Consider the following 18,745-nt stretch of genomic DNA (forward strand, 5'->3'; position numbering starts at 1 on the left):
AGCAAAAGTGAGGTGCATGTCTGTGTACGTGTGTATGGAGCCATTGGGTGCGGTCACTATAGCAACCAGGCTCACACCTGCCTGCTTAACGAGCTCTGCCTGCCACTGTGCCAAGATTCATCTTAAGCACTTCTCTTTCAACTGCTGCTGTGTCCACAGTGTTACAGCCATCATTTTACCCTCAAATTGTCGCCATTATTGTTCTCTTTCCAACACCGTATCTTTCAAAGCTCAGGCATTTAAACTTTTTAAACTGTGTGGATCAAAGTGGAGGGATCACATTTGAGTCATTCAGTGATTCAAAGAATATGACCTTTTAATATTCATTCAGATGTTTTCTGACTCTAAATGTTCTTTTCTCATTTCTTAGGGTTTTCTAATTTACATTTAAAACATTTTCAGTTTTTTTCCAACTCCTTCTTCTGTGTAACCTTCAGCTTTTAGCAGTTCAGCACCTTTGTTTTCAGGTTAAATTCGGGGGTTTTTTGTTTGTTTTTTTAAAATTTCATTTAATATTTTTAACTCAAAATTCAGCAATTAATTCATTTCAGTGCATACATTCAGATTCAAGCATTCACACTGCAGTTTCTTCAGAAAATGCACTTTCTAGTTCTATTTTATTATTATCTATTCCGTACGTTTTTTGTAATCTATCTCCTTCAAAACCGTTCAACTTAGAAAAACCATTCAAACACCATTAGATTCCTATTCTTTTGGACATGACTGCTTCTACTTTTCTCATTTTTAACATTTATATTTTTAATTTTATTCAACTTTATTCAACAAAAATTTCCCATGTATTTCAATGGGGAGACCCTTCAAATTCTCATTCAACTTACTCATTTTTAAACTCCTACTACTTCCACATACGTTGACATAGAGCCACCATTCAAACTTTAAAACGAAGACAAGACATTCAACTATTCAACTTGTATTTATCTTTTCAATATCTATTATACTTTTTCTTTAGTTCCAGTTTAAGTTTCATGATGTTTTTTCACCTGTTTCAGAGTTTATAATGGGTGTGTATGGGACGGAATGTTGGGGCTAGAGTGAGGCAGCTCAACTGCTAGAGTGAGAGGAGCAAAAAAATTAATCTTAAAATCTTTTTTGAAACTGCTGCTGTGTCCGCAGCGTTTGCTCTACAGGTATGATTTTACCCTCAAAACGTAGCCATCGCTGTCCTCTTTCATCCAATGTGTTTACTATTGTCCTAGGTGTTATGGTTCTTTCGTAAATGTCACCAATGCACAGCCTCCTCCCTCCAACTCTTCCATAGACTCTAATGTTAAAATGGCTCAGAAGGTTCGTTTGAAAATCAGAAGAGCATGGTGTCTTTCCACTGTCACCACGTCCATATAATAAGCTCCACAGGCATGAAAACTGAGAATTAGGTAGACTAGACATTGCTGTCGCTCACGGTGAAAGAATTTTGTCAATACGACTTTTACTTTTCATTTGGGAACGATTTGTTTCGGCCTGACTTTTCTGTTCATTTTAAGCAGCAAAAGTGAGGTGCATGTCTGTGTACGTGTGTATGGAGCCATTGGGTGCGGTCACTATAGCAACCAGGCTCACACCTGCCTGCTTAACGAGCTCTGCCTGCCACTCTGCCAAAATTCATCTTAAACACTTCTCTTTCAACTGCTGCTGTGTCCACAGTGTCACAGCCATCATTTTACCCTCAAATTGTCGCCATTATTGTTCTCTTTCCAACACCGTATCTTTCAAAGCTCAGGCATTTAAACTTTTTAAACTGTGTGGATCAAAGTGGAGGGATCACATTTGAGTCATTCAGTGATTCAAAGAATATGACCTTTTAATATTCATTCAGATGTTTTCTGACTCTAAATGTTCTTTTCTCATTTCTTAGGGTTTTCTAATTTACATTTAAAACATTTTCAGTTTTTTTCCAACTCCTTCTTCTGTGTAACCTTCAGCTTTTAGCAGTTCAGCACCTTTGTTTTCAGGTTAAATTCGTTTTTTTTTTTTTGTTTTTTTTTAATCTCATTCAATATTTTTAACTCAAAATCCAGCAATTAATTCATTTCAGTGCATACATTCAGATTCAAGCATTCACACTGCAGTTTCTTCAGAAAATGCACTTTCTAGTTCTATTTTATCTATTCCGTACGTTTTTTGTACTCCTACTCCTTCAAAACCGTTCAACTTAGAAAAACCATTCAAACACCATTAGATTCCTATTCTTTTGGACATGACTGCTTCTATTTTTCTCATTTTTAACATTTATATTTTTAATTTTATTCAACTTTATTCAACAAAAATTTCCCATGTATTTCAATGGGGAGACCCTTCAAATTCTCATTCAATTTACTCATTTTTAAACTCTTACTACTTCCACATACATTGACATAGAGCCACCATTCAAACTTTAAAACGAAGACAAGACATTCAACTATTCAACTTGTATTTATCTTTTCAATATCTATTATACTTTTTCTTCAGTTCCAGTTTAAGTTTCATGATGTTTTTTCACCCGTTTCAGAGTTTATAATGGGTGTGTATGGGACGGAATGTTGGGGCTAGAGTGAGGCAGCTCAACTGCTAGAGTGAGAGGAGCAAAAAAATTAATCTTAAAATATTTTTTAAAACTGCTGCTGTGTCCGCAGCGTTTGCTCTACAGGTATGATTTTACCCTCAAAACGTAGCCATCGTTGTCCTCTTTCATCCAATGTGTTTACTATTGTCCTAGGTGTTATGGTTCTTTCATAAATGTCACCAATGCACAGCCTCCTCCCTCCAACTCTTCCATAGACTCTAATGTTAAAATGGCTCAGAAGGTTCGTTTGAAAATCAGAAGAGCATGGTGTCTTTCCACTGTCACCACGTCCATATAATAAACTCCACAGGCATGAAAACTGAGAATTCAGTAGACTAGACATTGCTGTCGCTCACGGTGAAAGAATTTTGTCAATACGACTTTTACTTTTCATTTGGGAACGATTTGTTTCGGCCTGACTTTTCTGTTCATTTTAAGCAGCAAAAGTGAGGCGCATGTCTGTGTACGTGTGTATGGAGCCATTGGGTGCGGTCACTATAGCAACCAGGCTCACACCTGCCTGCTTAACGAGCTCTGCCTGCCACTGTGCCAAGATTCATCTTAAGCTCTTCTCTTTCAACTGCTGCTGTGTCCACAGTGTTACAGCCATCATTTTACCCTCAAAACGTCGCCATCGTTGTTCTTTTTCCAACATCTTGTCTTTCAAAGCTCAGAGATGTAAACTTTTTAAACTGTGAGGTTTTTCTAATTTACAATTAAAACATTTTCAGTTTTTTTCCAACTCCTTCTTCTGTGTAACCTTCAGCTTTTAGCAGTTCAGCACCTTTGTTTTCAGGTTAAATTCGGGGTTTTTTTTGTTTTTTTTTAATCTCATTCAATATTTTTAACTCAAAATTCAGCAATTAATTCATTTCAGTGCATACATTCAGATTCAAGCATTCACACTGCAGTTTCTTCAGAAAATGCACTTTCTAGTTAATAATTAAAGTCATACGGCAGTCTGAGGACACTGTGCTGCAGAACTTCAGAGAGGCTCTGTCTTGTTACAGGGTCGAGTCCAGGAGACCAGACATGCGAGCGCTCATCAAAGATGAGCGTGCAGAGCTGGCCTCAGCTGCCGAGGTTCTCTCTCCAGCAGCTTCTTCGTGGCTTTGAGCTCCGAGTCGATCTCCTGCAGCACAGAGTGCAGCGATGCTGCTGTGGGCTCAGTGGGAAATGAGGCTGTCATCCTTCCACGGGCCTCGTCAATCAGGACTTTGTTCAGTCTGTTTACTCACCATCACCACTTCTGGGAAGACAAGCTTCTTTTTCAGGTCACTAGCATCTACTTTCATTAGTAAACTGAGACGCATGATCTTTCCAGCAGGTCCTAAGAATATTGCAGTTCTCCTGGGAGTGGGACGTGCCCAACTCCCCACAGCCAGGAAGCATCCAGGAAGCATGCAGAATGCTGTACACCGAGTCCCTCCTGAGATCCTCGCCCTCCCTCTGATCCTGACATCCACAGTCAATTCAATTCAATTTTATTTACACAGCGCCAAATCACAACAGTCGCCTCAAGGCGCTTTATACTGTAAGGCAGACCCTACAATAATACATACAGAGAAAAACCCAACAATCATATGACCCCCTGTGAGCAGCACTTTGGCGACAGTGGGAAGGAAAAACTCCCTTTTAACAGGAAGAAACCTCCGGCAGAACCAGGCTCAGGGAGGGGCGGGGCCATCTGCTGTGATTGGTTGGGGTGAGAGAAGGAAGACAGGATAAAGACATGCTGTGGAAGAGAGACAGAGATTAATAACAGATATGATTCAATGCAGAGAGGTCTGTTAATACATAGTGAGTGAGAAAGGTGACTGGAAAGGAAAAACTCAATGCATCATGGGAATCCCCGGCAGCCTACGTCTATTGCAGCATAACTAAGGGAGGATTCAGGGTCACCTGGTCCAGCCCTAACTATATGCTTTAGCAAAAATGAAAGTTTGAAGCCTAATCTTGAAAGCAGAGATAGTGTCTGTCTCCTGAATCCAAACTGGAAGCTGGTTCCACAGAAGAGGGAAACTAAGGCTCTGTGTCAGCCTTTCTAATTTGAACCTTTTAAAATCCACAGCAACCCACCAAGACACACGTTTAACAGCTGAAAGACTGCATCATTTATTTTTTGAAAGGTTTTCTATTTAGCAGCCAAAAACACAGACAGAGTGTTTTTAAATATTTCATATTGTAACTGAAAGATCAGTTTTATTTCCATAGCACCAGGAGCCGGTGTATAAGCTCCACAGCTCCGTGTTTAATTTCCACAAGAACTTCATTAATCTCCCGATTCATCGTAAGACACTGAGCAAGCATGCGTCCTCAAATGCCAACTGCTTCCTTTACGTTTCCTCAACTGACATAAAAACTGTAAACTGTCCAACACGCAGACACGCTCACAGCCCGACCCGGTTTGGAGGAATTTGCTGCTTTAAGGGGAAAAACCAGGAAAAGTCTGAAACACGTGACTGAAAGTCTGCGGCCGCTGGATTTTCTCCTGGTGCTGGCGGGTATTTGTACAGGAGAGGGAGAGAGTTCTCTGACCTCCTCTGTTTCATGATAATGCTCCACAAACTGTGTTACTGCATGGAAATGAGCTCCTTTTAAACAGAATAAATCAAAGATAATTAAGACAAAACACAAAGTTACAATATCGCTACGTTTAAATATCAAAGTCTGGCCTGTTCAGTCTGATAACAGACTCGCCATTTAAAGGCTGAATAAAAAGCAGAGTCTCCATTTTCACGATGGCGTCCCTTTAGCATCCTCGGACGTGTGGTGCTGAACGTGCAGCTCCTGTGGAAACATCTCACTGACCACTGATATTAATTTATCGTAGGTTAACACGATGCCTGAAAATAACGACACAAACAAGCGTCCAGAGGATTTTAGAGATGGCTGCTAACTGTGAGACGTTCTTCAGTTCCAGGGATGAAGGGTTGGATCTTTGAGTCCAACTAACCTCTGAGAATAAAGTTATTTTAGATGTGAGAAAACACACAGAAAGGTGTGCATATTTATGCTGACGGAGAATATTTTGTGTCAAAGTGCTAAACTGGGATTTCCCTTCATTTGTTTTACTCTGTGTTCTTTTAACTTGATGCATTTGGTATTTTCTCTTTGACATTTTCATTTTTTGGAGGAACTGAAGCAGCTTCAGCGCTGACCAGAAGAGAAAGTTCTCAGTGAGCTGCAGATGTGGAGTCCATCATTTTCTGTGTGACAGCTGATGAAGACGGATGAAGCTCAAACTCAACATCAGAATGAGGAAGCAAAGTGATTTAGGGCGGCTTTGACATGATTGTTGGTGAGTATTTCAGAAACTGCTGATCTGCTGGGACTTTCTCACACAACCATCTCAGAGGAGAGAATGTCAGCCTGTCGATGCTGACCCTGTCCGTCCCTTTATGACCGCAGTCTCCCTCTTCTGATGGCTCAGATGGTTTCCTGAATGCGACTCTCTGACGTTCTTTCTTTTGAAATATGTGACCAGGAGCTGCGTGTGAGCAAAAACAAAAGGTATGAAACTAAATCATCGACTCTCGGGTCAAACCGACGCCTATGACGATGGCTGCAGCCTCAAAGATGAAAAGATCAAAAGTGAGACTAAAATGTTGCCGAACGTAACGGAAGAAAAATACAAAACACTCGAACTAAATCAGCATCAGGTGGCAAAACTAAGCATTGGTATTCAGTCATATTCACGGTCATGCACGCATCACATGTGAGACACATGAAGCCGGGCTGCCACACTGTGAAACATGATTGCACATATATAACAGCGAGGCCGGGACAGAAAGAAAGGGAATCGTATTACTTTGACTCCATACATAAAGTCCCCCCCCCCCCCCCCCCCCCGAGGGCGGGGACTCTTGAAGGGCTTTTAGCCAGCTTAACATTTATCCCCCCCTCCCTAAAATGAAGCCGGGGGCAGCGCGCTGGATTTACTGTACCTTCAAACACACATGGAGCTGATTTAGCTCGAGCCGCATGGAAAAGTCCCAAACGTCTCATTCCTCCTCCGGCCTGTCAAACACATCAGAGCCTCCCGTCTGCAGGAGAGCTCGCTGTCAGGCCGGATCTTTCTATAACATCAGCAGTCTCTGAAATAGAGAAAAACCGTGAGTATGCACGTCGCAGCTGCTGTAGGCGAGCATTTCGGCACAGGGATCACCTTCTTCTTCATTTTGATGCAGGTTTGCTCAAACACCTCACCCTCTCAGGACTTTTCCACACTGTGATTTGATTGGTTAGCAGCAGGAGTATTGGAATAAAGGCGACTTCACTGGCTGATGCAACCCCAGCCAGCATGTGTGATCAAACCATTTCTAGTTGACCCCAAGCATCTTCTTATGTGTTAAGTCTTTGATGGTAGGCGAAATATCAAGCCTCACAGTTCAGCATCACGTGACGCCAACACGTCGGAAGTGAATGAGAAGCAGGACCATCAAAGAATCCCGAACAGGAACAGGGAAGCTGGCGACTGACCGTGAGACACACCAGCCAATCATGTTGTTACACACTTGAGAGGTTCACAACGACTTCAGCAGAACAAATATGTCGTTTTAATGTTGTTGTGTTGGGAGCAGTGTAGGTGAGCGTATGACTGTGTGTTTCTGTGCGCTTGCTCTTTGTGCATTGCTTGGCAGGTCACACCGCCATGTAAGCTGATCCTCACGGAGCTCAGGCTGATTTGGGGAACAATGCAGGAGGCGGAACACGTCCGCGTTGTTTCTGACGGCTCGAACGAGCCGCTGGAGAGCCTGAGAACGTGATCCTCATTACTGCCAACAGCTCACATGGACTCAGGTCCAGGCCAAACACAGAGGAGTCATTAAAAGAGCGGGACCAAGACTAAACATGAGTTTGTGATCATTCTGTCAGTGTTCATTGACTCTGATGGTTTGGCTGCTTGTTTTATACGACATTCAATGTCACAAAAGTCCACATGAATAAAAACAAAAACCTGCTGTGTTTTCATATAAATCTGGAAACAATCGCAAAGTTTGAGGACTCAGAAAAAAAAGATTTCAGATGCTGCTTACATCCAGATCCAGGGGAAGCAGCTTTGTGCTCCCGACCGTGTTAGCAGCTTTTTATGAAAGACCAGCCTCCACTGAAGCAGCGTTCAGGTGACTTATCAGAAGTTTGCTCAGGTAACATCCGAGTCCCACCTGGGAACTCCTCCTGATCTCTCCAGCCAATCCTTTTGATTCCACCAGATATTCTGAGCAAAGAGATGTCTGCAACCATCAGGGCAGCCAAGCTCCTCAAAGGCGAACCTCCACAGCTTAAAAATACACCCAAAAGCTGCAGTTCCTCCAATGTCCACCAGAGGCTCTAGCAGTGAGTCAGTTCCATGTTAAAATGTTAAAGCTTTACAGCAAAGATTAGCATGTTCACAGCCTGATACCAACACTGTTATTGTCTCTATACATAAGTTTGTCCTTCAAAAAACTGTAAGGGGTGAAAATGTTTTTATAACTCACCTGTTTAAATGGTTTTAAGGCTTAAAGTTTGCGTTGTTAGGTGGATGGTGACCAGAGATGGGTAGTAATGCGTTACTGTAATCCGATTACTTTTTCAGGTAACGAGTAAAGTTAGGGATTACTATTGCAAAAACGGTAATTAGATTACCGTTACTTTCCCGTAGGAACGCTGCGTTGCTGCGTTACTAAAACCGTGATTTTTTGAGAGAATGTCTCATGACAGTGACGTAAGCGAGTGCGACGTTTGTGACAACAGCTGTGTGCAGATCAACAGTGCATCATATATCAGTGCGGAGAGAGTGTGAGCGTGCAGCGTTTAAAGCGTGGAAGTACTGACCTTACTTTGAGTTTGATTCCATAAAAAGTGACAAAAACATTAGTGTCCGCTGTGCGTGGGAAGAAAACTTCTTTTTACAGCGAAAAAACCCCTAAACTTCCAAACAAGCACCGAGTAGCTACGACGTAATGGGAAACTCACAGAGAAACTCGCGGATTCTTCCACTGACCGCGGCACACCTGCACCAGGGTAAACCTCCGCCTGCTTTACAGGTGAAAATAGAGCAACAGGACCGCTGAGTCTGTGACTTTATTTATTTTCTGCTGTGTTTTACTTGCATCTATTTGAAAGACTGAGTGTAAACACAAAAAATATTTTATTTTATTTTATGAGCTGGAATGTGCAGAAAATAGGTTTCAATGTTAAACTAATTTCTTCCAGTCAGAGAATGTTGCATATAATTACATTTTTGCTTGATGCATAAAGTTAAAAGATTAAAACTAATAAAACAAGTTAAAAAAAGAGACTTTTCCATTTGATTACATTTTGTATGATGGATTATGCAGAAAAAGTAGAATTGGGCTGAAAGATCTATCGCTTTATCACCTCTTCAGGTTGTAAATCGTGTTTTTAAAAAGTAACTAAGTAACTAAGTAATTAATTACTTTCGAAAATAAGTAATCAGTAAAGTAATGGGATTACTTTTGGGGGGAAATAATCAGTAATTAGTTACTGATTACTTTTTTCAAGTAACTTGACCAACACTGATGGTGACACAGGCGGCTGTAGCTGCTGAAGCCTTTGGAGCATTTTTACTGCAATTATTCACAGTCACCTCAAGGCTCTCTGTGTTGTAAGGTAGACAATATAAAGCTCCAATATAAGCGACAATATGTTATCTGACCAATAATATGGCTGCTGTGCAGAAGTCCTGGCAGAAGAAGGCTGTAGTGGTCCCAAATCCAGATTTCACAACCCCCTGTGACTCCAGAGTGCACAAAACTTTCATCACACAACACGTGGATTCTATTTTCAGAGGTTTAGTTTTGCTCATGTAAGTGATTCAGATGCTCATTATGTGCAAAACGATCAGATAATCAGAGAGGCCAGATATGAAATCCTGTAACACTCATTCTGAATCAGCGAGCCTTCATCACCAGCTCAGGAAATTCCAGTCATTCCTCTGTAATTCCTGCTATCACTGCCTCCGTCTCACACACATAAGGCAGAGCCTCTCTCTCGCTCTTCCTCCCTCCTCCCTGTCAACACTACGTCTGTCCTCCACCTCTCACCCTTCACCTCCGACACTCAGCCAGACTTAATAACAGGAAGTGATCGAGTCCCTGCTGTGCCAGGAAGAAAACTGGGGCGAGTGCAGCCAAAGATACGGATCTTAAAAAGCTCTCGGAGGAGGATTTTTCTTTCTGCAGTCAGTGTTTTCATCCCATTTCCTTCAGAATTTAACAAAACTTTATTTAAAACTTTCCATAGAAACATCGCATACTTCAGTTTGCAACAGTATTAATTTATATTATATTCATATATAATATAACTACCATTAGATTCACATGGACTGCATGCAGCAGCCTGTCACCACAGCCACCTCCTCCTGGATATCCACTCTGTATCAAACAGCAGTTTTCAAAATTAATATTAACTGATTATTGATTATCCATAAGCGATAAATGGAGCTTATAAATCTGAAATCCGACATTTCTTCTGTTCTTATAAAACACTGTGTCATAGCTGCAGGTGGAGGTCTGTGGCAGAGTTGTATCACTGTAGTTGTAGCATGACACATCTGCCAATGATCCATTTAAATTCAGTGAGAAAGGTCAATAACGGCCATTTAAACCTATGTGAACATTTTCTTTCAGCACCAAAATCGCATGCTAACAACATATGACATCGACTAACTGGATATAACAACGTCTGAGGTAGAGGTGGGTTGTAAAGCAGCTTGCAGAGCTGATCAGCTGGATGTTTTGAAGGTTGTCAGGTGAGCAATCAGGTGATGTGAGCATCCTTATATGCAAAGTCACTGACCTCGCAACATCCACCAGATCAACACCAGTGCATCATGGGTCAGGAGGAGAGTTCGGCTTGATGTCCAGGCCTTTTTCATTTTCACTTGTTTGGATCACCCAAAAGGAAAACCTTTTACAGAAGATCCATAAAAATAAGAGACTTTAAATGTCAAAAGTTTTTGAAAAATTTTCTGCTTTATGTGTGGCTGAACCCTAAATATGACCTGGTGGATGTTAAAGCAGAGTTAGGGTCAGACTGAAACACACATGAAGCACCAAGTAGAGGAAACAAACAGTAATATTAACTTTACAGATGTGCTGTAATCCACTTTATTGAACAAAGCCATATCCTTTAATACAATCCCAGTGCAGACACTGGTCTTTAATATTGTTCAACAGTTATTCCAAACACATTTGTTTACGTGTGTACTGATTTTTTGTGGGCTGTCCAGGTATATGTGGTGACTTATTTTGGTTTTGTGCATCTAAGGCAACGATTCGATCGATTTACTAGCAGACAATCATATCATTCTTATTTGAAAATGAAAATGATGATGCAGGTAACTATATTTTATTTATTTTCTCATTAAACATCTTGTCAAGGTCTGGCTGGCAGACCGTGGGGATATGGGGAATGAGGAGCCAAAACGCAGGTTTCTGCGATGGAAACTGCACTTTATTTACAGTGAAAGCTGTAAACACAATAACTCCCCGTTTCTCCCTTGACTCCCATGTGTGTGCTCCCCTCCGACGTCTGTGCTCATGCTCCCCGCTGTCGTGTTTCCGCACACCCCGTGCGTGCTGCCTTTCTGGTCCACTCCTCCACCTGCAGGAAAACCACAGAAACAGCCGTCAACACTGACCCCCGCGGGCATACACGAACTGCACTCTTATACACTGCCACACACTAACTTTGGATGACAACGCAATGATCCCGCGCCGGTGGGAGCTCCAACACTCTCCAAAGTAGCTCCCCCGACGAGCCCTGATCACCAACAGGTGTGGCAGGAACTTCAGGTGTGGCCAGTCCTCCCGCAGGGCCACAACCATCAGGCCTGCAGGTGGCTGTGCTCCATCCTCCAGCCACACCCGCAGACACGCACACGTACACACCCACACCCTGCCTATACATATAATGAGTGGAACACAGATTAACACACACATCACCAAATAATAACGATAATAATAACAACAACAGTCAAAACTGCTCACGGACCCCTGAGTCCTCCAGAGCCGGTCCGTGACACATCTCCTGTTTCAATAGTGGATTCATGTGAAACATGAGTAAAGTTTCAAATAATAAAGTCAGTGTATGTATGGGTCATTCCTGTGAGCCAAAACAGTCTTTTTTTACTCTTGGATCTGCATGATGTCAAAGAGAGGGGATATCCCTTCAGACGATGAGCAGAATACGATAAAGGCTGATTATTTTGAACGGGGAATCATGCAAAGCTACTCATGTCTTGGAGTACAAGAATAAAAAGCTGGAGATTGAAATGAGCACCAAAGGTTGAACATCAACCTGCAGCATCAGGTGGCGCAAGCTTCTAAAGCAAATTAATGGACATATTTGTACTGATGAGCAGTGTTGGTCAAGTTACTTGAAAAAAGTAATCAGTAACTAATTACTGATTACTTCCCCCAAAAAAGTAATCCCATTACTTTACTGATTACTTATTTTCAAAAGTAATTAATTACTTAGTTACTTAGTTACTTTTTAAAAACACGATTTACAACCTGAAGAGGTGATAAAGTGATAGATCTTTCAGCCCAATTCTACTTTTTCTACATAATCATCATACAAAATGTAATCAAATGGAAAAGTCTCTTTTTAAAACTTGTTTTATTAGTTTTAATCTTTTAACTTTATGCATCAAGCAAAGATTTAATTATCTGCAACTTTCTCTGACTGGAAGAAATTAGTTTAACATTTAAACCTATTTTCTGCACATTCCAGCTCATAAAATAAAATATTTTTTGTGTTTACACTCAGTCTTTCAAATAGATGCAAGTAAAACACAGCAGAAAATAAATAAAGTCAAAGACTCAGCGGTCCTGTTGCTCTATTTTCACCTGTAAAGCAGGAGTGGGGCAGGCGGAGGTTTACCCTGGTGCAGGTGTGGAAGAATCCGCGAGTTTCTCTGTGAGTTTCCCATTACGTCGTAGCTACTCGGTGCTTGTTGGAAGTTTAGGGGTTTTTTTCGCTGTAAAAAGAAGTTTTCTTCCCACGCACAACGGACACTAATGTTTTTGTCACTTTTTATGGAATCAAACTCAAAGTAAGGTCAGTACTTCCAAGCTTTAAACGCTGCACGCTCATACTCTCTCTGCACTCGATATATGATCCATTGTTGATCTGCACACAGCTGTTGTCACAAACGGCGCACTCGCTTACGTCACTGTCATGAGACATTCTCGCAATAAATCACGGTTTTAGTAACGCAGTAACGCAGCGTTCCTACGGGAAAGTAACGGTAATCTCATTACCGTTTTTGCAATAGTAATCCCTTACTTTACTCATTACTTGAAAAAAGTAATTGGATTACAGTAACGCGTTACTGCCCATCTCTGCTGATGAGAGACATAGGATTAAATCGGTCCGTAAGGTTACGTAACTCCTGCAAATGCTGTTAGTAAAAGTGATGACACTGTCTGTAATAATTAAGTAAGATGTGAGATCAAAAATAATGAATAATGAATTTAATACGGGTGACATAAAACGCAATAGTTCTGCTTTGAATTTGCTGCAGGAAGAGTAAATATGTGCAGCTCATCTGGGTGCTGTGCAGAAAAACATTCAGGTTGATGAGAAAGAAAATGTCATCAGCAAAGAAGTGGGGCAAACGTTGCACATTATTGAAGAACACAATGTTCTGTGTGTGTTTAGAAAGGTTAGAGAAGGAGGGCGGAGAGGGAAACAGAGAGTGGAACGAGCGAGTCCAAAGTTCAGGTGGGTGTGATGTTCGCTTCCCTCCCCCTTTCACCTCCCATTAGTCAGCGAGCCACTACAAAAATACAACACAAAGGGCTAAAGCAGAAAGAGAGGCGCAGTTACAGGAAGGCTGTATGAGTGAACAAAGAGATGATGGATGGGAAAAGAAAAAAGAGGCAATGAAAGACAACTTACAGTGCACGAAAGGGTCAAATATGAACTTATTGATCAGATATTCAGTACAATAAAAGTACAATAATGAAAACAGAGGAAATGAAGCTTGCTCTGATGGCTAATCTGACTGCTGCACTGGAGAAGATGAAAGTAGAAAAATAGAAAATAGATCTCTACACATGATGCAGTATACAGATAATAAAAGAGGCCGAAAACAGAAACATCATTCACATCATCCAAGTCTTCAACAGGCCTTGAAAAGCACTTTAATAACAGCCTAATTGAATTTTTAAAGTTGCTTTATGCAATTTTAATTATTATTACTACTTTTAACAGGAAGAAGCCTCCGGCAGAACCAGGCGGGGGGGGGGGGCTATCTGCTGCGACCGGACACATTAAGTAATAAATGAACACATTAGAAGCTGTGTCTATTTCCCAGATTGATGTGAGCGTGTACAGTCCTGATATTAGTGCTGAGCTGTAACCGTCTGAATCTTTAGGTGGAATTTCAGAGGGCGGAGCTTTGCACCAGCCAGTGACAGTGATTGTTCTCTTAAGAGGTCCCAAATAAAGTGACAAAATCAAAGCCGAAAAAGTGAAGCTAGAGTGCCACAACCTGCAGTTACTCTAATGTCCACCAGAGGCTCCAGCAGTCAGGCATTCCCCATTGACTCCCATGTTAAAACATCCAATTTTACAGCAGAAAAAAACACTTTTACAGTCTGATACAAAAACTGTTCAGGCCTCTGTGGATATTTTCCTCTTCATGATAACTGTACATTTTTATCATTCACCTGTTTGGACTGCATAACAGCTTCAGATTAAGGCTTAAAGTAGACTTCACCTCTCCATCACTGTATTGTTGGAGCCTTTTGTAGCATTTTTAATTAAATACAAATCCTTGGGAAATAAGAGAGCAGCCAAAAGTAGAAGGAAATGATCAATAATAGGGTTTACTGTGAAGTGAGAGGAGACAAAATGATAGGTGGGAGAGTGTAGTAGGTACTGAAATACCTGACTAACTGATTGAACAAAGGTGTGGTAGAAACAAGGTGTGAAACAGAATAAAGTCTGGAGGTAGATCCAGCTGAAGTGTGTGGCAGCATTTCAAAATAAAACAGGAAATGACAGAAACTCCACATCAGCCTGGGATTGGTGGGTGACTGAAAGGATGCTTAGTGGAGTGGAACCAGCTGAGTAGTGAGGAGGGGCAAGTCATGAGACTCTGCTGGTGCGAAGAGATAGTCAGGCTGAGGTTTGAAACAACCACAGAAATGAAGCACAGGAGCAGAAAAACCACCGTCATCCAGAGTTTACAGATGACTGAAAGAAAAAACAGTTCTGTGATGAAACTGCAGGATGGAGCGAGGCCTCAGCACACTTCATTAGAAAGAAAAGGAGGATTATTAGATTAAAGCTGATGTCTCATAGTGACTGACCCTACAGACAGAAACCAGGGTGGAAAAGTCTGTGCCTGTGAAGGCGAGCAGGTGTGACTCACTCAGGTGTAACAGCAGCTCCTGTTATTTCAGACTGGATAATGGTGTTATTGCAGACGCCTCGTCACTCTTTCCACCATCATGAAATTAGACTGCAAAGAAACCCGCTGTGCAACGAGGCAACAACCATCGCATTCACACCCTCACACACACTGAATAAAATAACTCCCCAGAGTTTAAGACATGATTTTAGCATGAAAAATGTTCCGTGTTTGCTCAGCCGTCCACTGTTAGTGGAGAAGTAATGATGCGTAACGATGCTACGGTCAGTTTATTAGATTTGGGTACACACACACACACACACACACACACACACACACACACACACACACACACACACACACATACACACACACACACGTTGGTGTTTGTATATGTGTGAGAACTCTCGCTCACACGTCACACACATTCTGGCCCCTTAAACCTAATTCAACTTTTCTGCACTTTCTATTAAAAAGAAGTTACGGCAAGTTTGTGAGTCACTGAAATTCAGTATTTCACAAGATTAATTATGTTTGCAGATAAAATTTCAATATTAACTCAGCCCAGAATCAGAATATTTCATCCCTGTGTCCTCAGTGGTAACTTTTTTGGTAGGTAATTAAACATGTTAAGTAACTAAAGTTAATGAATTCAGCACTTTTCAAGAACAAGTCACAAAGTGCTTCATGATGTAAATAAGATGAAATGGTATACAGGAGGACTGCACAGGTCTGCTTTCCACGCTTGTCCATCCTATGACGGTCTTGTGTGCGTCGTGTTGAGTTCTACGTCTCCTGTCTCATTAACCCTGATTTGTTGCCGATGTGTTTCCTGGTGTTTCCCATCTCCCTAATTACCCGGAGTCTATATGTTCCCCATGTCCTCCCCACTAGGTAGTGTGCTTCCCTCCTCTTCTGATTCTCAGTTTTTAGTTGTGTAGCTCCATCTCAGCTGTGTTTGATTTAACAAATATTAATAAATCCACCCTTTGAGTTTATATTCCATCTCTGGAGTACTGCACTGGGCTCTTATTGCTGCCCTAAAAGTAAGTCAAGTAAAAATTGCAGTTCTTCTTTGATAATAGTAAAAAAGTTTAGCATTGAAATACACTTACAGGAACAAAAACCACACTTTGCAGTACATTTGACCACTAACATGCCTGCTGTGTGGATAATTGTATTAACAGACTGTCCAAAAAGTCTGAGCTCCAGTTTGGGGAGTGATATTGATTTGGATGTAACTGAGCACTAACTAGCCAGGCTCTGTGTCTGTGATGCTCCCATACAGTCTGTGGATGCAGTTTAAAGTAAAGACTTAGATTGGCCCCATAGAACAACACTGACTAAACCTGTGACACTGGAGTATAAAACCAGTAGGCGACGTCATCGTGGCCACATCCATATTTTATCAACTGTCTGTGGTTGGACGTGATGGCCTCAGAGGATGTTCCTGCTTTCACACAAAGGCTCTGCAAACATAAAGGCCTGTCACTGAGCGGGAAGCAGCTTGAGGCGAAGCCGAGCAGGTACGCACACAGGCATGCAGCTCTGCAGAAACTGGGTTACCTGACTGTGCGCTGTCTCTGAGGGAGCTTTGTGCCTGAGTCGACGCTAAAATTTCAAACGCTTTGCAGGTGTCCCGTCACCAAAATACCCGCCATTGTTCTGCGCGGCTGTAAAAACTAAATGTTTGACGGCTGATATAAATTTTACAGCCGCTGTCTTATGTAAGCAGGCAGAAACACAGACACACGGCCCTGTGTGAGACACTGCGTTTGTGTAGTTTGACCTTTGCTAAACTTTGTTGTTAAATATAACTGAGATGATCCTGGCAAAAGATTCTACTGAATAAACTATTAAAAGTTAGAAAACAGGAAGCACGAGGACCTGACCTCGACTGAATCCAGCTGAGACGTGTGTTTATATTAGTGGAAGTAATAAGTGTTGAAAATTGATTGTAGAAGGAAAAAAATGGATTCATGGGAAGAAAGGATTACAAAATAAAACAGGAAATGGCTCTTTTAGGCTCTTTGTGCTGGTCTTTTTTAATTCAATGTTACTTTTATAATAACAGTCTTAATGTGCAAAGTTCTGTCCGGGTTGTAGTGGATCAAATACTTATTTCAGTCAGTGAAATGCAAATCAGTTTGTAACTTTTATGTGGTGTTACTGTGGAGCGCTGGCTGGTATTCTGCCTCGCTGCGTTAAGATAAAGCTACTATAGAAATAGAGAAGCTCATTTCTTTGTGAATAAACTTCAGACGGGGATCAAATGCTTTCCTCCACTGTGTGGTTGTATGAACTGGCCGGCTGTGTGTGGTGGGAGAGGAAAAACTTTATTTTGGGTAAAATCTACAAACGTTTTCATGGACTTCCTTCTAGAAGAACTTAAATTGCACTGAATTTAAAGCTCGATGTTATGTTACTGCACGCTAACGTGCTTCTTTTCTTTTGTCTCTGTATTTTTTTATTCTTTAGGATTTATCGTTCTTTTGTGTGCCTTTTGTGTAGCACTTTACACAGATGATCCAAGGCCTCACTTTGGTCCAGGTCACCCTAACAGACTGATGATGTAACTAAATATAAAACTGGGAGGAGCAAAAAAATATGACATCATGATTGGCTCATTGTGTGTTTTCTGGTAAGGCCATTACGGGTTTTTTTTTTCTTTTTTATTTGAACAGTGTGCGCTATTAAAGAGATCTTAAATGTCTTAACGTTAATCTGGTGTAAATCTGCAGAAAATCTGCTGTAATTCATCAAATCTTTTATCTCCGCTCACTTCCTGCTCTTCTCTGCCTCTTCAGTTTTCACAGCCTTCAACCTTTTGGCTTTAAGCAGCTGAAACAAAAACAAAACTCAAGTCAGGTTCCTCTGAAGACATGCAGCCCTTTGTCCTTGGATCATGTGGTGGTGTGTTTCTGCATGCGTGTGCATTGTGGGAGATCACACACACACACACAGTGCAGCTGCCGGCCTCCTTGACTACCAGCCGTCAAACAAAAAAAAATCTTTTCAAAACCAGCCTCAGGAACCGACGGAGAGATGATTAAATTCTCCATGCAAGGAGTTCAAAAGCAATAAAAAATGAAATGAAAACACGGGCGGTGTGCAACACAAAGACCTCATTGTTGCTGCGCAAAGGAATGCCTACAAGTGTGTGTGTGTGTGTGTGTGTGTGTGTGTGTGTGTGTGTGTGTGTGTGTGTGTGTGTGTGTGTGTGTGTGTGTGTCTGTGGGCAGAGGCCATGAGGAATGTGAGTTTTTGCATGGAGACAAAAGGTGGCCTATGACTGGGAGAGAGGCAGCGAGGAAGAGGCACAGAGAGGGAAACAGAGGAAGAAACAGACAGAAGGCAGGAGCTGCTCTCATTTCTATGCTAATACGTTAGCTTACACTTGTGTTAGCGTTTGCAAAGAAAGGCGACGAGTTAATCTCAAAGTTGTGTTTTGCTTTGCTTAGAATGAGCTACATGTTTAATATTTTTTTACTAATGTTAATAAAGATTGCTCCTCTGTAAGTGATGAAGTATGAAACCTGCTTCTGTGTTTATTAAGGCTGTTGTGTTTTTAACATGTTTTAAAGCTTTGGATCTTGTTCTATTTAATCTGAACAAGCCCCTAAAAAGAGCCAAAAATGACACAATCCAGAATGAAACTGCTTGTTTGATGGAGGACAGGTACGTGGCAACAAGCAAACGATGGCTTTAAACTCAGGAACTTGCAGAAACACAGAGCAACGAGGTTCCCAATCACGATGCAGACGGCCTGATGACAACTGAGAGCTGAAGCTGGTCCTTAAATACTGACAGAA

The 18,745-nt window shown here is 41.4% G+C and overlaps 1 protein-coding gene and 1 long non-coding RNA gene across 4 annotated transcripts; one reads left to right on the top strand and one right to left on the bottom strand.

The window, feature by feature from the left end:
- Positions 1 to 5,848: 5,848 nt before the first annotated feature.
- LOC113021620 (uncharacterized) lies at positions 5,849 to 18,468 on the top strand. Of its 3 annotated transcripts, none has more exons than XR_013908954.1 (2): positions 5,849 to 6,073; positions 17,412 to 18,468. It is a non-coding gene; the product is annotated as an uncharacterized LOC113021620 (long non-coding RNA). The 3 variants fall into 3 exon arrangements; XR_013908952.1 differs by lacking the exon at positions 5,849 to 6,073 and adding an exon at positions 15,492 to 15,979; XR_013908953.1 differs by lacking the exon at positions 5,849 to 6,073 and adding an exon at positions 16,026 to 16,459.
- LOC145428644 (uncharacterized) lies at positions 11,002 to 13,724 on the bottom strand. Its single transcript, XM_080301112.1, has 3 exons — positions 12,455 to 13,724; positions 11,260 to 11,471; positions 11,002 to 11,173 (listed from the first exon to the last, which is right to left on the bottom strand). The coding sequence occupies exons 1-3, from the start codon at positions 12,501 to 12,503 to the stop codon at positions 11,108 to 11,110; spliced, it is 327 nt and encodes a 108-aa protein (XP_080157238.1). The 5' UTR covers positions 12,504 to 13,724; the 3' UTR covers positions 11,002 to 11,107.
- Positions 18,469 to 18,745: the final 277 nt, after the last annotated feature.

Source organism: Astatotilapia calliptera, chromosome 5, assembly GCF_964374335.1.
Source record: "Astatotilapia calliptera chromosome 5, fAstCal68.1, whole genome shotgun sequence".
NCBI classification, from domain to species: domain Eukaryota; kingdom Metazoa; phylum Chordata; class Actinopteri; order Cichliformes; family Cichlidae; genus Astatotilapia; species Astatotilapia calliptera.